The following is a 21,606-nucleotide window of genomic DNA, read 5'->3' as shown; positions in this document are numbered from 1 at the left end:
GCACGTTTTGGGTCAGAAAGGACCTTAAAGATCGTGTAGTTTATAATCTTTATCCCAAATTACAGTGCTCTCGAGCTCATCCCTCATTTATCTGGACTATAAAAAGGAATCTCAGTCGCCTTAGTCCCATGTCCGTGGAAAGTGACATTTCTGGCCCCGGCGCTACTTTCTTCCGTCAGCCATGCGGCGGAGGAGGCGGCCGTGTCCGCCGCGGTTTTCCCGCTTTTATTGGGGAACGCTCCTCCTCCGCCCGGCGCAGCGCGGGGCCGGGAATGCCCGGGGTCCGCCCGGGGCTCCCCCAGCCCCACTGGGGCAGCGAGCACCTGACAACATTCATTCAGCATTACTAAACCCCCGCTCCAAGCGAGGCCTGGCCGGGCCGCGGCGGGCAGGACGGAGGCGGGGCCGCCCCGTCCGGCCGTGGCCCGGCCCGGCCCTGACCCCGGCCCGGGCAGGCGGGCGGGGCGGAGGTGGGGCGGCCCGGGCCGGCAGCGGGCGGGCGGAGCGCAGGGGCGCGCTCCGGAAGAGGGAGGGAGCGGAGCGGCGGCTCGGGCGAGCGGGATGGCAGCGCGGAGCTCCGCGGGGGACGCCGCGCTCCGCTGCGCGGCCGAGCAGTGGCTGCTCTGGGATAAGGTGAGCGGCGGGGTCCGGCCGGGCAGCGCCCTGCGGGCGGTGGGGGCGCGGGCTGGAGGAGGGTCGGGAGGCGCGGCTGTTGCACTGTGAGCACCCGTGTGCTCCCTTGGCTCTGCTCTCGGAGCTCTCTGACACAGAGGTGCTCTCCATCCATCCATCCATCCATCCATCCATCCATCCATCCATCCATCCCCGGCGCAGGTGGGGCTGGGGCTCCCCGCCGCTGGCGCCCCCGGCACCTGCCGCAGCAGCCCCGCTTCCCTTTAGAAACGGCCCGGCTCGTCTCTCAGTCTGTATTTTAGCTGTACTGAACGTCTTTTTCAAAAGGTCCTGCATTGTTCCGAACCGCTTCAGTCGCAGGGCAGCTGATAGACTTAAATTATTAAAGACCAGCGTACTTTGCTGTGTTACCTGTCTCTCAGTGTTACAAACCTCCTGGTTCCTTCAAATTTTTGTTTACTAAAACATTGATCCCAAAAGGCATGTGGGCTCACTTCAAAAACACTTGGAAATGCAGAGGCTGCCGGTCCTGGTTTTTTCAGGTGTTATTTCCCTTCCTGTTGAGACTCATCTTTGGTTTTGACGACATTATACACAGAAATAAAATCTTCAATGTGTTTTTATTTTCCACAAACCTAAAAATACATCCTATCATAGTGGTGTTCTGGAAGTGGTCATGTAGTTGCTTGGTCTTACTGAGATGCAGGCCTCTATTGGCACATTTGGTTTGAATTTTTTATGTCCCTCTTCATATAATTTGTTCATTTGGCTGTATTGGAACTCATTGGCCATTGCCCCCCTTCAGTCACTAAAGTGACTCCCCTGGGCTGAGCAGTCAACAATGCTCTCTGAATTTTGTGCAGCACATATACCTGTTTGGTAAGGCATATGCTTATTTCAAAAATATCAGTGGAAGCCTATAATAATTCTCTTTTTTGTATTCTTTTTGGGTTCTAAAGGACATCATTAGAAGTACCCCAAGATTGTTGTGATTCTTCATTAAAGATCAGTCAGTTGTTTAACTAACCAGTTACCCAGTTCTGGTTTTATTAATGATAGAGCTGTTCCAAACTAGTCCTCTTTTCTGAAATGCTAATGAATCACGTCAAATAACAATAAGATTTTGTGTCTTTTTTTCCCAGTTTAATTGATTTTGAGAAATTAGTTTGGTTTTAGAGCCTCTTATTTACATAACTTCCCTGAGCAGCATTTCTGTCTTCTGTGTAATAACTTGCTTTTCAACTGGTTATTCTGATTATTTTGTTAAACCCTTGAGAAATCTCATGCAGTATCCCTTATAGCATCTTTACTTTTGAAAGTAAACACTTGCATCTTTGACTCAGTAATAATTGACTAATGTGCAATACCCATTGCTGATTGCTCAAAAATTATGAGGTATTTAAATTTCTCAGGGAGCTGTTGCATGTTTCTATTGAGCAACAGAGGAATCAGGTATAACCCTTGTCCATTTACTCTGATATAAAAAAAAGTTCCTTTTTGACATGCAGAGATAGGTTAATATTTAATGATGATAAGACCCATGTTTCTTACAAAATACTTGTCTGCAAGAGCAAGCCTTTATGGCTGATGGTGGCCCTGCTGACCTAACTGGAGGTTTCTACCTGCATGACAATTACCGTGCTTGTTACCAGGCTATTTTCATCACTCTGTTCATTACAGTAACACCATATTTTTCATTCTTTCTATTATCAGTCATAGAATTATGAATGGAAGGTAGCTTCTGGTTTTAGTAAAAACAAAATCTGTTTAGGCAGAAGTTTTTCCTCTGCTCTAAAACCTTGTGGGGACTCCTGTACTGATGATAACTCTCAGGGCTTCCTGTAGTGTCGATTAAAGTAAATAACTCGAGCGTTACCAGGTGATGTTCAAGCTAATTGCACTAGTGGGTATTAACTTGGTATTAAATCACCTGCCACTGTATTCACAGAAAATGGTACTCACATACTCACATCTGGTTTAATTTGAGAGCAGTAAAAGCGTAACCTGAGAGAATCAAAAACAAAGGAAAAAGCCAGCACTTCATCCTTCTGATACAATTTGGTCCTTCTTTGGTAGAGATGCTGTGAAGAGTTTGTTTAAGCAGAAGAAAAAAGCCAAAACCAAGATTAGTTTTTTAGTTAGCTGTGTGCAGTGGCATCATATCATTCTTCACACACACACACACACACACACACACACACACAAAAGAGGCAGATTCTAAGGAGAATATAGCCATTAACAATTATAACAGTACTTCTGAAAAAATCCTTCTACCAGATTGAACAAACTTGGCCTGACTTTTGCCATTATTAGATGTGGGGTGGAGGACCAAATTAATGGAACAAAGTTTTCTTTAGAAAATTATATGGGCTGAAACTCTTAGAACTTGGGCAGCCACCTAGATATGTGCATTTAACCAGACTTAAAAAGCTGGAAGATCCCTCTAGTTTCACAGTAGATACCAAACCTGGGAAATTCCTCTAACAACAAATAAAACCCCTTGGCTGTGAGAGCTGCAGGATGCTCCTGATGTCCTTCTGCATTGGCATTACAGCTTCTAGTCTGACAAACACCTGTAGAAATGTGTGTAGTAGCAACCTAAAATCATGTTCATTTCAGTATTGGGATGACTTATGTGCACAAAGCTCAGGCAGAGCAGTTAAAAGGTGACTGGGCAGTGTACAAAACTGGATGGGAATGGTGTCATTCAGGCTTTACCTTTGAGACATAGGCCTGATGTTAAAGCAAAAGCATGAAGTCAATTTGTAAACATCCTAAACTCAGTTATGCTGCCCTATTTATTCTATAACAACATAGACTTATGTTTATTCTTACAGAACTTAATTACTCAATAATAGTAGATAATTGTGTCAAGCTGCCTACCAGGGAGTGTCAGTTACAACATTCTTGGACTGGCAAACTGGTAGTTTTTGCACTGTAAATCAGTAATTCTGGGGTACCTAATTGTTTATGGCACTCAAGAAGCTGGATTTCTTTTTTTAAATTCTTTGGATTATTCTCCATGATGCAAATTGCTCATTAGCACCGGAGGCTCATTAGCTTTTTCAGTATTTAAACTATGCTGTTTGTCCTGTGGCAGTGGGTGCACAGGTCAGTGGTTAGGACATCCTGATCTGGTCTCAGTTTGATGTGCAGAATGTTTATACCCTTGTATGCAAACTTACATGCCTACTAATCTGTATGTTCTGCAGCATTTTCTGAAGCTGCAGAAGATACATGATTTTACTTTTTTCTTTTTTTTTCCTTTTTGCCTAGAATGATATGCTCTCCCTTGTTGTAAGCATATCTAGGCCATCCAGGAAATAGTAAAGTCTGTGACTTTTATGAGTTCATTTAATTGCCTAGAAATCAAAGTTTGTGTCCCTTTGGAAATTATAATCTTTGTACTCCAGAGTAAAGTGGAGTTCTTATGCTGCGTCTCCAGATAATCCTGTTGACGGGAGTCAGCCACCTGCTATCTGTCCTCTTGGCTCATCAGTTCCCAAGAAATCAAATACTGAACTTCACAAGTCTCATGTTATTACATTGAGAAGTTAAGGCATACAGGACTTTACTAATTCCCTAAGTCTGGAAACAAAATGAGTAATTAGCAGTAGAGAATCTGGGGAAGCAATATACTGAGAAAAGCAGTGAAAGTTAGAAACTCCTCACTGTTCTCAAGTGGTCTGACACTGCTTTTTTGTTGCTACTCTTGAGTAATTTTATTTAAGAATTTGGCTGTAGTTTCTAGGCTTTCATCCTGGAGTTGTGTTTATTTTTACAAGAGTTACCTGGAAATGTGTTGGAAATTCTCTTCTGCCCAGTCTGCTTAATTTTGTTGCTGCCTCTGGTGCTAGCCAATCTTGGGACAAGGTTATGATTTAATTTCTTTTAAACTTTACATATAGTGCTATAGAAATAACAGATGTTTCTTTATAATTAGCTGAACTTACTTTCTTAGATGCTTTGTGTAGTTCTTGTGTTGTGATGAGGAAAAATTCTCTGAACTGTGAAAGTGCTGCTTTTTGTTTATTTTGTTTTTAAAAATAGGAAACTTTAAAATAGACGTATTGGAAATCTTTAACTTCCCAAATTCTGCGAGATATGGATAGATACACACACACACACACATTGCTGTTCAGGTAGCATGTTCACTTTAGGAGATAAATCTAAAATAAGTAATACTTGAGGTTGTACTGATATAAATATAAGAAGGCAGCAGGAGTTCTGGTGTTCTTGAAGTTCTGTGCCATATTTTGATACTGAAACCCAGAGACTGGGACAGAAAGTCACTTCTGTTAAAACAGACAAAACCTCATTTAGAATATCTGTATTTTGTCTCAACAGAATCCAAAAACTTACGCAATCGTGAAACAATTGCTTGCGGAAGGAAATGCCGCAGAACTGCAGAAATACTTTGGCTCGCGGATGGAGTTTGGCACAGCAGGGCTCAGAGCTGCCATGGGAGCAGGGATTTCCCACATGAATGACTTGACTATTATCCAGACAACCCAGGTATTGTGTTCAGCACTTTATCTCACTTAGCTGGTTGTGTATATGAATGGGAGAGCCTCATTTATGGCACGCAAATGAGTAGTCTATGGAAGTACAAGTTGTCTCCTATTCTTCCAGTTTTCAAAAGTAATTTAAATTATAATTATTAGCTGAGTGCTGATCTCTGAAAGCAAGCAGAGAGAAGCTATTAAACCATTAAAAGAAGTTACTTTCTGTATTTGATTTGCAATTTAATTTATACACAGCCACAGTTAAGCTCAAGTGTAACAGTGCTGTTGTAACAGCTACAAAAAATCCCAAAGGCAGCCAGCATTTGGCTAAGCTTTGTGTGTGCTGGACATGGATTTACATAGAGGTGGTGAAGATCTGTGTACATACATGGATCCTAAAGTTAATCTACTTGAAAAAAAACCACAACTTTGAGTAACTGCAGTCTGGAGTGGTGATGTATCATGTGCTAAAGAGATGTCATTATTAAGGGTGAGATTTGGTTAAAAACCTGAAATGTTGACCAGCTGGTCTCATGTGATACCTAAGACAGCTGAATCGTTTCTCAAAACCTGCGATTCGGACTAATTGTGTTACCTGTTCATTTTTGGAGTTGATTCTGATATTTTTAAAAGTGCTTAAATGTTGTCCAGGTTTGCAGTATTGATTTGAAAGTTTCTGATGTTTCTTGGTGGTTATTGGTCTTGGACAAGCTGAATCCCAGAGCAATTCAGTGAGATGCTATATGTGCTCAGCTTCCTAAGACATTAGCATCTTAATAATTATCTTAATGTGATGATAAATTAAGCATCAAGATTGGGTTAATAAGGCAGATTTGTTGTTGTCTCTAGGGATTTTGCAGATACCTTGAGAAGAATTTCAGTGACCTGAAAAAGAGAGGAATTGTGATTGGGTTTGATGCTCGTGCTCATCTTTCCAGTGGAGGTAGCAGTAAAAGGTACTTCTTAGGTTTTGTATTTTGTAGATCCCTTGTGTGATCCATTATGGATTTATATCTACTTCAACTGTATTTTCTTTCTGTAAAGTGAATTTATGTGTGAGATTTACAGTATTCTTACATCCTGCTAATGCCAAAGCAGTTCTTAGAGTTGTGCTTTGTGTATTTGGATAGTGAGGGAATACACCTAAATTAGGTCTGTGTAATAATTCAGATATATTGATCAGTGGTGGTGTTTGTTGTTGGAATTTTGTAATTGCATTAGGGTAGGAGGGAAAGCTATGAATTCTAGGAAACTAACTGGTAAGAAAATGAATATATTCACTAGGTATCTTTTCTTTCTGTTTAGGTTTGCAAGACTTGCTGCCAATACCTTCATCAGTCAGGGAGTTCCAGTTTATCTATTCTCTGATATAATACCAACTCCCTTTGTGGTAAGTTTTTATATTATATCTTTCTATGTATTTTATCTGCTTTAAATATACACAAATTCTGTCAGATACCTTGCATTACTTAAATTAAGGATTACTACACAAACCAGTTCTTACTTTTTAAGTTCTACCTGCCGAGAGTCTTGTACTTAGCTTTGTATAGTTTACAATATCCATAGGAAGAGAAGGGAGAATGTGGAATATCAGCAGATTGCTGTAGAGTCTGAAGTCTGAAACATATACTCACATTTGACTGGATTTTTACCTTTTTTTTTTTTAATAAGAAGAGGAGGGGCAAGGCAGGTATTGAATCCAAAATAGCAAGTTTGCTATTGTGTGCTGGAGTTTTGCCAGAAGGGCTGTTGGATTGTGTCCACAATGCCCCCATCAGAACACCAGGTGTCTCCAGAGCAATACAGAAAAGCCCTGCTCTCAGCCCTTGTACTAAAAGCAGTAATTTCTCCCTATGCCAGTTGCTCCAGTGAGCATTGCAAACAGAACACAGACTTTCTACATAGCGTTCTTATACTGATATCATTTTTTCTTAGATTTAGGGTTAAATTCTTCATAGTGCAGCTTAAAGTGGTGTTGCAAGAACTGCAGTTGATTGCTTTTCACTGTTAAATTATGAGCCAGGAGTAAGCACAGACTGGACCTATGTTCATGAATAATGCTTTATTTTAAATTCACTCCATCTGTTTAGAGCTAATTTATTCTCTTCTGAGCCTCAATGGAGTAGTTGCTTCCCAGGCTGCTCCCTAAGGACACTATGGATAAGACTGCTTCAGCTGCAGTTCTTTGCCCCATGCTGACTTCTGTCATTACCCCAACACACTTGGCATCCTCTAAGGCCTTGGGTACCTCAAGGCATTCTGCAGTCAGCTCTGGCTTCCTTCTGGAAGTACAATACCCCAGAGATTCACAAAGCATCTGGAGCAACATTAATAACAGAAATGGAAAAATGCACTAGCAAAAACAAGGGCTAAAGTTGTGCCACATGGAGTCTAGTGGAGCAAGTACTATTTAACTTCTCCTTTAGGGAGTTAGTGTGTAGGAATCACATCCTGGCTTTCTTTTGGTTCAGCACTATGCAAGTGTTATATATGCATGAGAAGAAATAATATATAATATGTTGCACATTCTACTTCAAGTAACTTTTTCTTGTTACAGCCATACACAGTAACTCATCTGAAGCTTTGTGCTGGAATTATGGTTACTGCTTCCCATAATCCAAAACAAGATAATGGTTATAAGGTATTCCAAGTGATCTATTTTCTGTCTTTTTCTTTTTTTTTTTTTTTTTTTTTTTGTTCCTCATGTAGAGAAACTAATGCAATTGGGTATAGTTCCTATCATGGTATAGACTAAATTGATTACTAGTCTCTCTCTCTTATCTCTTCTATATACTTAAAGCTAGTATCATGTTAAACTAATAATTAAAATGTTTGCTCTAGAAAGCAGGGTGCCATTGTAATCTATATTTAATCTGTTTAGTGCTATGCACTAAAAAAAAACAACAACTGAGTTGCCTGTGCATCAGTCATTCAGTAGCTGGGCAGTCATATACAGACTGTTTCCAAAATACAGAAATGGAAGTTTTCTCAGTAAATGACTGGGTCTTGCTTTGTGTTTCATTATGGATCTTGGTATCTTTTGAGAAAATTAAACTGCCCTTTTTTTTTTTTTTTTTTTTAATATAATAAAAATGGGATGTGAGAAGAAACACTGAGAATATGAACAGAATACTTTGGGTATACCTAAGCCTAATTTACTGCAATACTCTAGTGAATGTACTGCATCCTAACCAACAAAAAACATAACGAAACTATTTTACAAGATTAATGATCAAATACTCACTTATCTATTTTTTATTTAGGTTTACTGGGAAAACGGTGCTCAGATCATTTCCCCTCATGACAAAGGTATTGCTCAGGCTATTGAGGAGAACCAAGAACCATGGCCTCAGGCTTGGGATGACAAACTGATTGACAGCAGCCCTCTACTTCATGATCCATATGCCATGGTCAATAAGGAGTATTTCAAAGACATACAGAAACAGTGCTTTTACAGGTGACTGCTGCTAATTCCTTTAACAATACAGGATATTCCATCTAGGATGTTAGCAGGGCAGTTTAAATTGATAGAAGTGAGGGTGGCACAATCCTGCCACAACCCAGTTCTGCCTGTGTTTTTTGTCATCTTTTGTGGCAGCACTGGCAGCTGTGTGGTAGTGTAGTAAGCCAGTTCATAAAGCAGTCCTGGCAGAAGTCTAATCCAGCAAAGTGAGCAAATTTCTGATGATATCTCCCTGTATTTTCGTGGCCATGCATCAGCCAAGGGCCACATCAAGACTGGGGCTGCTGGAGGCCCATGCTGGGGCATGGACAGCCCGCCTAAAAGAGTCTTAAAGCAAAACTCTGAGAGAGACAGTGAACCAGCTGTTCCTGGATGAAGAAGGTCTTGCTCTGTCATTCCAGCCTTGCTTGTGCTCCTGGTAGCCTTGGGTGCCTTATAACAGCCTACTCCTATCACTTGCTCAGTAAAATCTTTACTCAGCAAAATGAAGTGGATGTTACTCTTGGTGATTAACAGTTAGAACTGATGTCTGTAGTAGATGAGTATCAACCTTTTAAATCTGCTTATTTTATGTGGAAATTTTAACCACCTGTAATCCTGTTTTTACTCTTGCTAAAAACAGTCAGGAGTTACTAAAAAGCTGGGGCTATTTGCACTGCTTTTTCAGAATTGCAATTACATGTCCCCTTAGGAGTTTGCATGATTTTAGGTACGCCCAACGCTTTTTACTTCCTAGAAATGAGTGTGCTCAAATTGGGCAGGCTGCTGTTGAATCACTGTGTTCACAGTCTTTGGAGGTGGTTTAAATGCTAGAGTTGGGGATGAAGAGTCTCCTTAGTCAGTTGTATTTGTTTTTCACTCACCTTCTTTGGGATGTATAGAGTGTACTTCACTCGAGTGATCTGCACATACCAGGATATTGGATGCCAGGAGTGCCAAGAGCAATTCATATTGTTGAAAAGTTAGGCTAAGCCGATTTTCAAACCATTACTTTTAAAATCTGACCTCCTTTAATTCATAGTTTTAACAGTAATGCAGGAATACAGAGTTGTATCTATTTCCAAACATAGTTTTGTGCAGAATAGTCTTCCATGTCCAAGTTTACTGTTAACTTGTTTTATTTCAGGAATATAAACAAGGAAACAAACCTGAAATTTGTTCATACTTCTGTGCATGGCGTAGGACATAAATTTGTGCAGTTGGCATTCAAGGCATTTGACCTTAGCCCTCCTTTTGCTGTTCCGGAGCAGAAAGATCCCGATCCAGACTTTCCCACAGTGAAGTATCCAAATCCTGAAGAAGGCAAAGGTGTTCTGGTAAATAGGTTTGTTTTTTTGATAGTTGTGATGTCTTTCAGTGTTCTCCTTTTTGCCAGAAGTCACAGCTGTAGATATTGGTGGAAGGTCTATTTTTAATCTGTTTCATAGCCTTACATTTAGTGAAGAGTTAGTTGATATCCTTTCATTGACATAATCCTCTTTGAATCAGTCAGATCATAATTAGCTTTAACTTTCAACTACTTTGTTCTGTGCTCTAGCAGAACAGGCAGGATCTGCACATGGGACAAAGTGATAGTTAGTTTAAAAAAATAAGATAATAATAAAAATCTTCCCAGTTGTTTTTAGAAGGCTTCTACTCTTTTGTTCTGACACAACACCAGAAGGGGGCAGTAGAAGTCCTGACAGTGGTTAGAGTTTCTGCTACTATTTCTGTTACACTTTGGTATTGAAGGACCCCATTAAATCTACACAGCTTTTAAGTTGCACTACAGAAGTGGAATGATGTGGGTAAAGTTAAATGTCCTGACTATGTTCTTGTGCTGCCAGGCTAGAAGTTTTTGGGTTTTTTGAGAGACACATAATGATTTTGTGTGTTTGAGATTTAAAAAATTGGGAAAATTACTTAAAACCTATAAGAAAGTGAAAATATTATTTGGGAATATTAACGCTCATCTGGTCCTGCTTACCACTTTTCCAGACATTGTCTTTTGCTTTGGCTGAAAAAGATGGGGCAAGAATCATTTTAGCAAATGATCCTGACGCTGATCGACTGGCAGTGGCAGAGAAACAAGAGAGGTATGGTAATAAGTAATGTAAGCTGTTGACATTTTTTACTCTCAAGGTTAGGCTCATTTGAGAGAGAATTCTTGCTACTTGTGTTGCAGAGGAAGAATAGTCACAGTAGTAATGTTTTGGATTGAAAACATACAGAAATGTGAGAAGGCTGTATGAAGCAGACCACAGTAAGGGCATGTGAAAGGATGTGAAATAATGATCAATATTAGACAGTGTACAGAAGCCTGAATAAATAGTTGACACTTGCTGTAGTTTAGGCATGCACAGAGGCATGTGAATTTTTGTTATTGTGCTATACCTTTTCCAAGGTAGGTTTTCAGTTAGATTTTTCTTGTGTAAGACAGATAAACATTTTTTCATTCTAGGTTTATTAAACAATAACTTGGATTCAGGAGACACTGTATAGTTCCCAGATAATACTCTTTAGTATGAGTGTCTTCTTTCTCAAATCCTGTTAAATCAAACATTTTACTGATCATTAGCTGATTTGTCTTTCTCTTGCTCAGTTTCCCACTTCTTCACATAATGTTATGTATTTGCATTTCACCTTAAGGTTTTTTTTGTACTTCTTGGTGTAGTCATTCATACTCTCCCCTTCAAGAACCACCTATATATGCATTATTTATCTTTGCATACCCAGTCAAAGAAGGGGACCACAAAAGGTTAACTTGCTCAGTCAGGGGCTTACAATAAATTGTTTCATATTTGTGAAATTCATATGAATATCACAAAATTTCATATTGTGAAATATAACCTATAGTTCTGACTCAGTATGGCTGTCCCCTTGTTTCATGCCCTCTGATATCCTGTACTTCTGCAATTACTTACATTTCTGTAATGAGGTTTTTATCTAAGGAATAAAAGAAAGCTAAGTTCAAGAACTTGGTATCATATCTACAAATAGTGCTGTTTCTTCTTTGTCTACCTTGATAAAGCAGAAACTAATCTGAGCAGTTATAAACTGTAAATCTTAGTAAAAATCAGCTTCAATGTTTTCAGCTTAGAGAGGAGCAGAAAAAAAATCTGCTGCTGGGTCAGCATATATGAATTCCCTGTGCATGTGAACCAGAATAGGGATGTAAAATTATGGCAACAGTCTTTGGTACCCAAGGGATGATATGGGCATCTGCTAGATGTCCTCAGTGGTTGTGGGCGAATTAAATATTTGAATCTGTATCAGTCAGAAAAATTTCAAAAGTCTAGTAAAAGAAGACAGAGCAGTTACCTGTTTGGCTCAACAGATAACCAAAAAAGCTATAGTAGCTTTAAAAGTGTGAATATTTTCTTTGGGATTTTGGGGTGCTTTTAAACTCATAGCCTCACAGCATGAGCTAAGGAGGATTCTCTGTCTTTGGAAGAAGAGTGGTCTTTTGTGGACACTCTTCTGCATCTTGGACAGTGTTAATTGGAAGGTACCTTTTTCAATTGTTTTGGTCTGTGCCAGCCTCAGTTGGCAATTCAGCTTTGAGGAAAAGGTATAAAAAGTTTCAGATTATGCTAGTTATGATGGGCTAAAACAAGAATGCAAAATCACTAATTTTGAAAACTGTCTGAAAACTTTGAGCTACCAGAAACTTGAAGAGAGGTGTTTATTGTATCCATTACCAGTGAGAGCATGGTGCCCTCGTTCTGCTGCCTCTACTCATTGTTTAGCCAGTCTCAGTTGTGTCCTAACTTCCAGTCCTGTGTCTTCTCAGACTTCTGCTGTAGCTTTTCATACACTAATCAAATATTAATATAGGCTTCTACAGTATCTGTACTTCTTCTTTGACAGAACCTCCTGCTAGAGCACACTCTCTCAGCGCTCTTACACTAAGTTGCCGCTGTGCATTGCTTTGTGCCTGTTGGCATCAATAAATGCAGGAGACTGAGTCTGCTTCTCTTTCAGAACAGGTACTGTTTCTGTAGGTCTTGGTTTTGTCAGTTGGAAGTGTCTCTGTCCCCTTTTGTGACTGGGAGTTTTTTTGACAGTTCTGACATTTGTCTTTCTTTTTTTCTTCTTTTTTTTCCTCTTCTAGCAACACATCAGTATTAATCTTTTTTACCCATTTAGACTTTTTTTCTAATCTTCCCAATGACTAATTGATGTATTTGTGATTAAATTAAAAGTATTTGTCACTAGGTTAACTAAAAATACTGATTACTTGAGAACTGTATTTTTGTGTCTTTGTGCCTGTCTTAATCACTGAGTTTATCATTTGTATGCTGAACATTTTTGTTTTAATTAAAATATGTTGGAAACGTCACTATTTCATCTTTGGGGAAACTGCAAAAGCTTATGTGTATGACGGAGAAGAAAGGTGACAGTTTCAGAGTGCTTTGTGGGAGGAATTTTTTTTGTTTGTTCATTATGCACACATGAAGCGTTCTTATTGTTACTTGGAATTCCAAGGCAGTGTTTTATTTGTTAATGTTCATTTATAGAAGAACCAATAGATTTTTTTTCCCCCATATTATCCTTTAATTTCATCTGCTTTCTAATATTTTTTGCCCTTAGTGGTGAATGGAAAGTGTTTTCTGGAAATGAGCTAGGAGCTCTTTTAGGCTGGTGGATCTTCACTTGCTGGAAAAATAACAGTAGGGATACTCGTGCCATTAAAGATGTCTACATGTTATCCAGTACTGTTTCTTCCAAAATCCTGAGAGCAATTGCACTAAAGGAAGGTTTTCACTTTGAGGTAAGCAGCATGTTACACATTATTCCATATTCTTTTATCAGCTTTCCTACAAAGTGTCATATGTTTGTATAATATTGCTCTTTTTAATGCCTTCGATTTCTCCTCACTGCTGTAGGAAACACTGACAGGTTTCAAGTGGATGGGCAACCGTGCCAAACAGCTCATGGACCAGGGGAAAGCTGTTCTTTTTGCATTTGAAGAGGCTATAGGTAAGAGACAGAATGTTACATTTTCATATAATGCAAAATAGTGAAAACAGAACTACTGCAAAAAGTGACAGAATTGCAGAGAATCACAAAATGGGTAAGGTTGGAAGGGACTGCTGGAGGTCATTTGGTCCAACCTTCCTCCTCAAGCATCCTAGGGCACATTACACAGGATTGGGCCCAGATGGTTCTTGAATATCTCCAGGAAAGGATATTCTACAATTTCTCTGGAAAACCTATGCCAGTGCTCTGTTAGTGTCTCAGTAATAATGTAAAATTAAAAAAACAAAAAAAGGTAAAAATGGCAACCTAAGGGTGGCCTCAATACAATGGGTATATTTCCAGTGAGTAACAGATAATATCTATTTGGCTAATTGATACTAGTTGTTAAAACTTTGTATATCTGCTTAGTGCAGAGTTTCTGAGCTAGGAGTATATATCTACAGTAGCATGGCTATACAGATTTGGACTGTGAATTCTGAATAAACTATTTTTTTAAAAAGAAACTATTTTTTAGACTTGAAGTTGAGTTTTTTACCAGGCAGATTTAAGCTCAGTGTAAATGTGAATAAAATAAAGTAAAAACTATCCCAAATTACATTTGCAAACTTGAAAGCCATGGTTGAGAGACACAAATGAAAGTTATAAATTCATGAGGAGGAAATTGTAAAGCTGTAGTGCTATTTAAGTATCTCAGTGCCTGAAAACCAGGGAAAATGGGACTAATTCCGCAGATAATTGTCAGTGTTACCTGGCACTACCATATAAGGTAATCACATTTGAGACAATGCTATACTTGCATTGTTCCTGAAGTGATCATTTCTCTTTCTAGAAAGCTCCATAAGGACCTGGGAGCATGTGGCACTGATATGATGCAGATCTGTCTTGAAATTCCATTAAACAGCTTGCTTATTAAAATGAATACTGATTAGAAGTCACATTTTTTCTACTTTTGGTTTGACTCTAAAATGTCTGTACTATGGTAATGTGCATTTCTCCTTTCAAAGATGTTGGCTAACCTTCCCTCCCCATCCTATTTCATGTTAAAAATGTATCAAATTATATCTGGTGTTTCTTGTTTAGGGTATATGTGCTGTCCTGCTGTTCTGGACAAAGATGGTGTCAGTGCTGCTGTTATAACTGCAGAGATGGCCAGCTTTTTGGCAACCAGGAATTTGTCTTTGTCTCAGCAGCTGAAAGCTGTCTATGATGAGTGAGTTCAATTTTAATTTTTTGGTTTTCAGATTTTCTCAGTTTCACATACTGGGGTTAATAGGGACTCAATAGCAACCTATAGTTTATAAAGAAATAAAATGAGGATTGTTTTACTGTTAAGACAATTCTGTGCTAATACTAATCTTCCAGAAAGTTTTCCTGCCTTGTAGACATGAATATATTTATGATTTTGTTTTGTGATGTTTTAAGGTATTTTAAATATAATAATAATTACTTTACTAATTCTCTATTAGTTAATGAGATCTTTGTGGCGTTTTTCTTCAGTTGTCTGAGAGGTTTTTTTCCTTTTGGGAAGTTCTGCACTTGGGTCCTTTTACAGAAGATTGGGCAGGTTTTTGGCCTCCTGTATTGCTGAGCTGTAGAGATTATAGTGCTTCATAGTGCTATGAGCCAAATAAGCAAAAATATTGATGGCAGAATGGGTCTGAGTAGCTCTGGCTTATTTATGCTATTCACAGAAGCCAGTTTACGTCTGTCCTTGCAGAGCTACTTATGATTAAATTAATTCTAGTTGGCTCTAAAGTTAGGCTTTTTATTGTATTATTCTGTCTTTTTTGATAGATTATTGTTGTTGAGTTTTGCTTGTCCTTTTCCCTTTCTGCTCCTGATTAATGAGATTTGAGCTGATTATGCAGAAGTGCTGTGCCTGGCCATTACTCTTGGCTATATACAGCCAGGTATCCCTCTGAGAGCTTTTCATATGAGGCACTACTTTTTCTTTTGTTCTTTTGTTCTTTTTAAATGGGCTCAAAGAAATCAATAGCAAGGATGAATATTGGATTTCATGGGGCAAGGAGTGGTTTTCATGGAGGTTTTGGGTTGCTTGCTTTAAAGGAGGGAGCAGCACAGGCTGTTGTTTGATACTATCCAGCTCTTCATGTCTCATAGACACTGACAAGGGAATGTGGAACCTGCAAAGAGACTCATGGAAAACTCCAGCCTTTGTGCTTCTTGTTTTGCCAGTCCTGAGTTCTCATTTGGGTGAGAACTAGCCATGCTTGTTTCATTGTCTCTTTAGGAAGAAATCAAGTGGCAGAGACTTGCTTACACTGCATAGATAAATAAAAGCATGAAAGAGGAAATCATACCTAGAGTGGCAAATACAGCATCTGATGTGACAATTGCCTTGAATGCTGCTAGCTGGAAGTGCATATTCAAGAAAGAAACATTCAACCTCTGGCTTGAGGTTTTTAAATTATTTTTTTAAATACTAATACAGTAAACACCTGCTTCAGGTTCACCTCAGAATATTTGAGTGGAATTGAGCTGTGCCACAGTGTTTCATGTGTACAAAGCTGCTGAAGAGGACTTGGAGCTGCTTTAGCATAAAAGCAGTCTATGAGATTTCACTGCACATAGTCACTCTTTGTGACAAAGCTGCAGATAGAGGGAAGGATACAAATCTGCCCTATTAAACTGTTGTCTGATAATGAGCTGGAAAGAGGGTTCTTGTTTTGTTTTGGGAGGTTGTTTTGTACATTGTTTTGGTTTTGGCTAATATAGAATTGCAGTTTTCTACCTCTTACTACTTTACTTTTTTGTAAGATTTCATTGTGAGTTAGAGTTGAAGCAGAAGAAACTATTTTTTTTAAATTATTAATGTAGAAGAGGAATCTGTCTTGAAGTAAACGCAGATCAGGAAAAGGACATGGTCCTAGTAGGCTTATCCTCATTTCAGGATAGGTTTTGTTAATTCCATTACTGAATTCTTAATACTAATTTAACTACTATTATCCTTCAAGATGTCCATTTAGGACATAAACATGACACTATTTAAGAAGGCATTCAGATTTCTAGTGTGAGCATCCTAGAACTAATGAAGATTCTGGCCCTCTGATTTTCACTGCCATCAAGGATATGAGTCTTGATCTGTAGCAAGAGCTCACTTGAACAACCAGTCCAGGCTTGTATGTTTTTCAGCAACATGCTATTTTGAAAACTCAGTGTTACCAGGTCATTTGTCTCACATTACCTGGCAGCAAACAGGTGAGGTAGAGACAATGTTCAGAACAGTTTGCTTTAGTAAAATCACATTTATTGGGAGAGTAGAAACACTTTAATGAAGTGTGATTGGAAAAAGTCTAGAATTTGTTTTACTTAGAAAAGGTCAGCTGGAATCCACTTGAAGCTATTAGATGTAATCCCTGTGGTGGTTAGAGAGCTCTTCAAGGCAATAACTGTACCTTTTTTTTCTTCTGGCCTTGCTGTAAACTTTCTCAGCTGGGATAATTAAGAGGTTAGACCTTTTTAAAATTTTAAGGGCGTGAACTGATGCTGCAGTTGAGTGAGCATGAGCACAGAGTGTTGATTTTTGGAAGGTTGTATAATGTGTCTGTTGTAAAACTCTTAGAACATTACTTCTTGGATTCACTAATGTTGTGTCTTCACAGATACGGCTTCCATATTACCAAAGCTTCGTATTTCATCTGCCATGATCCTAAAGTTATTCAACAGCTTTTTGACAATCTTAGAAATTTTGATGGAAAAAACACATACCCAAAATCTTGTGGTAGATTTAAAGTTTCTGGAATAAGGGATCTAACTACTGGGTATGACAGCAGCCAGCCAGATCAAAAGGCTGTAAGTATCTAAATTACATGTAAATCATATCTGATGTACATACATATCCCTAAAACATTCTGTGGAGAAACACTAAACATACTGAGCATAAAATAAGTTATATTGGTGATGATTGTTTAACCTTGGTGAGAGGAAGTGAAGCCAAGGGGGTGTTGGGTTTTTTGTTAGTTTTTGTGGTGTATTTTTCTCTCTAAGAGGACAGTTTGTAAGGGGTGGTAGGAGGGTCTTGCTGCCTTGCTACAGCAATCTGCATTGTTTTCTTCTGAGTGCAAGTTAAACTGTCTATTAAGATGTGGCTTTGGATTCTATATTTTTTTATGATCTCCATTTCCTTTCATCCCTGGAAATGCCATGACAGCTCAACTTCTATTAGCAATAAAAGAATTGCCTAGATTTGAAATGAGCTACCTAGAAGTGATGCAGTTCTACCAGATTCCAGGCTGAGGGCAAGGCTGTCCTTGTGGTCTTAAGACCACAATGTTGAAAAAAACAGAACTAAACTATATTTTAGCTGATGCTTTTGTCATATTATCTAATATCAAGACATAGGTTTATGTATAGTCTCTTTCCAAGATTAAAAAAATATTCTTGATATTCCTAGATACTTCCTACTAGTAAAAGCAGCCAAATGATAACATTCACTTTTGCTAATGGAGGAGTGGCCACAATGAGAACCAGTGGGACAGAACCAAAGATCAAATACTATTCTGAACTTTGTGCACCCCCTGGAAACAGGTATTGTCACTTACAGCAGGATATTTGGTGTAAAAGAGCCTGTATGGCTTTTTCGTATTGTTTTAGTGGAATAAGAGCTCTCCATGATCAAATAATATTAATAAATGCTAATTTTAATGAATTTCTATAAAGCTTTAACTCTTCAAAATTTGTTGATACGTTCTTGTCACTGAAATTTCGTTGTACTCAGTTTTACATGCAGTGGAAACAATATAGGAAAAACATTCTGCCTTTAATAAGTGCAAATATTTTCACCCAATTTTTACATACATACTTTTTTACGTATCTGCTTTAAAATTATTTAATCAAATATGACATGTTCTAATATATTTTGAAGCCATTTATGTTTAGTAATTATATCTTTAACTGGTAGTCTTGAGAATCATACAATCTTAAAGATAAATAATTATTTACTTATATAATGAAAATAACAGTTTTTCACAGATGAAAAGTCATCTAAGAATACTATTCCAAGTATAAAAATTACACTTCTAATCACATTTAGTGATAGAAGATCTTCTGAACTCAAATTCACCACTCTACTTTAGATTACATTGTGGGGTTATGTTTCTTCATAGTCTTCATGCATATCACTTGAAAGTGAACATCAGTGCATTGCCGTAAGAAATCAAATATATACACTTCTATCATTAATAGAAAATGTTGAAAGCAATGCAACAGATTTTAAAATTCCTCATACTAAAAATATGCATTTTGACTTTTCCATTGTTTCACTGTTTTTTGTGTTTGTGTGATTTTTTGTTTTCTAGTGATGTTGAACAGCTGAAGAAGGAACTAGATGAATTGGTCAATGCTCTTGAAAAGCACTTCTTTCAACCAGAAAAAAACAAACTTCAACGAAAGACTGAATAAAATTGCAAAATTACTACCTTGATTGGCTTTTGCAGCATTAGAAGTGCATTATTTAAGAAGTTCAGTGTTTTTTAGGACCAAACACCTGAGAACTCTGACTACAAAGACTTCTGCTTTTAAGAGTTTTTTTTGGGTACTCTTGGCTCTAGTATCTTACTTTGGAAGGAAAGTGCCTTTACCCTGGACGGACCAAAAAATCCCAATCAGTTGAACAAAAGCTTTATGAACTAAAAGTTGACTACAAATATATTTCAATCAAAACTTGTTTTAATTAAATATAAGTAATATTCTGATATCTGAAACAGCATGTTTTGTGGTGACTTATTTCTTTTTTGTGCATATAATCTGATAACACTATGCAACTCTGTCTAGGTTTAGATTTGCAAAGCAAGTTCTCCTCTTAACAGGAAATATTTAAAACCTGTAGTGAGACTTTGACAAATTTGGGGCAGATGATTCAGAAGTAGTGATCTTTCTTAGGGATTTTGGCCCAAATGAACGAGAAACTCACCGCACACTTGTTGAATATCTATTTGCTATTGACTATATATCATATTCCAGGCTAGAGATACAAAGTGTACTAAACTGTCTTTTAATACCATGAACCATTAAGATAGTATATCTACATACAGCACCTTTTTGTTGCCTCAGTGAACTAAGCATAATTTGTTCAATGCATAGCCCAGTTTTGGAGCTTCTCACACTGTTTGCTGTCATGACTTGGTGCATAATTCTGCATGCCTAATTTAGAGCAGAAGTTTCCATTTCATTGCATGCTCTTGTCCGTGCTTGCAAAGCCTAAGAGGGTTTTTTGAGGTTGTCGGTTGACTTCAATATGGGGCTTTTCTGCATTTGCAGTACTGGCTTTGGATAGCAGTGTGGCAGTAATAGTCACAACTGTAGCTACATACTTCTTATAAATGCAAAATTTCTAAGCTTGATTATCCTCCCAGAATTCAAGTCCTCTGTGCTTGTTATTTTCAGTGCAACTTGAAGATTGCAGCAGTTGTGCTGGTGGGTACAGGGAGATAGCCCTGGGGGAGTGGAAGGAGAGGAAGTTTTACACAGTCTGATATACCACTGTGCAGTCCTGTGGTGAGAGGCCTCAGAAATGAGTCTGGCGTGCTTGAGGGATCTTTGTTGGTTTATGACACCTTCTAAGACATGACAGCTGCCTCCCAAGTCAGTCTAGTTGGGTGAATTATGCCCCATCAGGAGGGATGAATACCTTCAAGCACATGAATGTGCCAGTACTTTTCCAGAGGGGATATTTCATGCCTGAGCCAGTTGTGTAGCGGGGGGACATCGGCATGATAAAAAGCACTATCCCACCACACAGGATCTGCTTCTTACTGGCTTCCTCCTTGCTTGAAGGCACAGACAGATGAATGGTTCTTCAGGAGGCAGGCTGGGGCAGTGCCTTCAATTTGGGCATTTTTGAGCTACACCCAGGGCTGGAGAAGCTTTGTGGGTCTGTACAAGCCTGCAGCCTTGGGCTTTAACAGGGGAGGGGATTCTCTCCCTCCACTCTGCTTTTGTGAAACCCCACTTGGAGTACTGCATGCCAGCACAAGAATGACATGAACCTATTAGAGTAGGTTCAGAGGAAGGTCATGAAAACAGAGCATTAGAATACCTGTTCTGGGAAAAAAAAGGCTGAGAGCTGGGGTTGCTCCCCCTGTAGAAGAAGCTATGAGATTTTTCAATATATAAAGGGGGCTTATAAGATACACACTTTGTACCAGGGACTGTAGTGACAGGACAAGGGGAAACAGTTTTAAAGTGAAAGAGGATAGATTTGATTTGAGAAAGGGAAAGATTTTTTTTTATACTGAGGGGGTTAAGATATGGGAACAAGTTGCCCAGCAAAGCTGTTGGATGCCTGAAGGTGTTCAAGGCCAGGTTGGATACAGCTTTGAGCAATCTGATCTGGTGGAAGGTGTCCCTGCTTCATGCAGGGAAGTTGAACTAGGTGATTTTTAAAGGAAACCTTCAGACCAAAACCATTCCATCATTGCTTTTACTTTAATTTTTATTGGGCAGGCTCACATTTCTTTTGGTACAGAATATGATAAAAGATGCTTTACTGATTTCATGGGGAAGGCCTGAAGAGGATTGCAGGTCCTGAATCTTAACATCTCCACAGGCTAGAGAGGCATATTTTAGATGTGCCTTTTTATGCCAAACCTGGATTTGGATTTTACTGTTAGAAGTCTGGAAGTGAGACCTGCAATTCAGTCATGTATACTGGAATGTCCTTAGGGTGGCTTTAGAGCATCCTCAGAAACAGTACAGACATATGATGATGACCTAATCTTTATCATTCTGTCTTCATAAGGTCAAGGAATTTACTTGCTCCATTCCTTTCTCCTATTCCACAAATTCACAACTTGGTGGGGGAGGAGGTGACCAAAAACAATAGCCAAAGCCACAGTGGTTTATCAGGCTTCTTGAGCAATTGCAAATAACTACAAAATTACAAGAGCATACTTGTTATTGCTAAAGTCTTTACTAACCTTGTCTTGCATCAGAGAAAGAGGATCTAGAACTGAAATAAAGAATTAAAACAAACGCAGCAGGATTATAGCAAAGAGAGAAGTTAGTATTGCAGCTCAGAAGGGG

General features: G+C 38.7%; 1 protein-coding gene across 1 annotated transcript; it reads left to right on the top strand.

The window, feature by feature from the left end:
* The first annotated feature begins 485 nt into the window (after window positions 1–485).
* On the top strand, window positions 486–19,286 carry PGM2 (phosphoglucomutase 2). Its single transcript, XM_056489770.1, has 14 exons — window positions 486–633; window positions 4,981–5,148; window positions 5,988–6,094; window positions 6,444–6,528; window positions 7,696–7,779; window positions 8,402–8,595; window positions 9,728–9,917; window positions 10,579–10,676; window positions 13,174–13,354; window positions 13,470–13,563; window positions 14,644–14,773; window positions 17,187–17,376; window positions 17,978–18,111; window positions 18,882–19,286. Exons 1-14 carry the CDS (start codon window positions 562–564, stop codon window positions 18,982–18,984), a joined length of 1,830 nt encoding a protein of 609 aa, XP_056345745.1. The 5' UTR covers window positions 486–561; the 3' UTR covers window positions 18,985–19,286.
* The last annotated feature ends 2,320 nt before the right edge of the window (window positions 19,287–21,606 follow it).

The sequence above is a fragment of the Oenanthe melanoleuca genome, chromosome 4 (assembly GCF_029582105.1).
Source record: "Oenanthe melanoleuca isolate GR-GAL-2019-014 chromosome 4, OMel1.0, whole genome shotgun sequence".
NCBI lineage: Eukaryota > Metazoa > Chordata > Aves > Passeriformes > Muscicapidae > Oenanthe > Oenanthe melanoleuca.
Note: the sequence above shows the minus strand (reverse complement) of the source record. Positions and strands in the feature narration are given on the sequence as shown.

Bases quoted from the DNA above. Each gene is read 5' to 3' on its own strand.
- PGM2 (XM_056489770.1), top strand. From the start codon at position 562: ATGGCAGCGCGGAGCTCCGCGGGGGACGCCGCGCTCCGCTGCGCGGCC. The intron at 6,529-7,695 runs GTAAGTTTTTAT...TTCTTGTTACAG, and splicing joins TAATACCAACTCCCTTTGTG to CCATACACAGTAACTCATCT. The intron at 13,564-14,643 runs GTAAGAGACAGA...TTTCTTGTTTAG, and splicing joins TGCATTTGAAGAGGCTATAG to GGTATATGTGCTGTCCTGCT.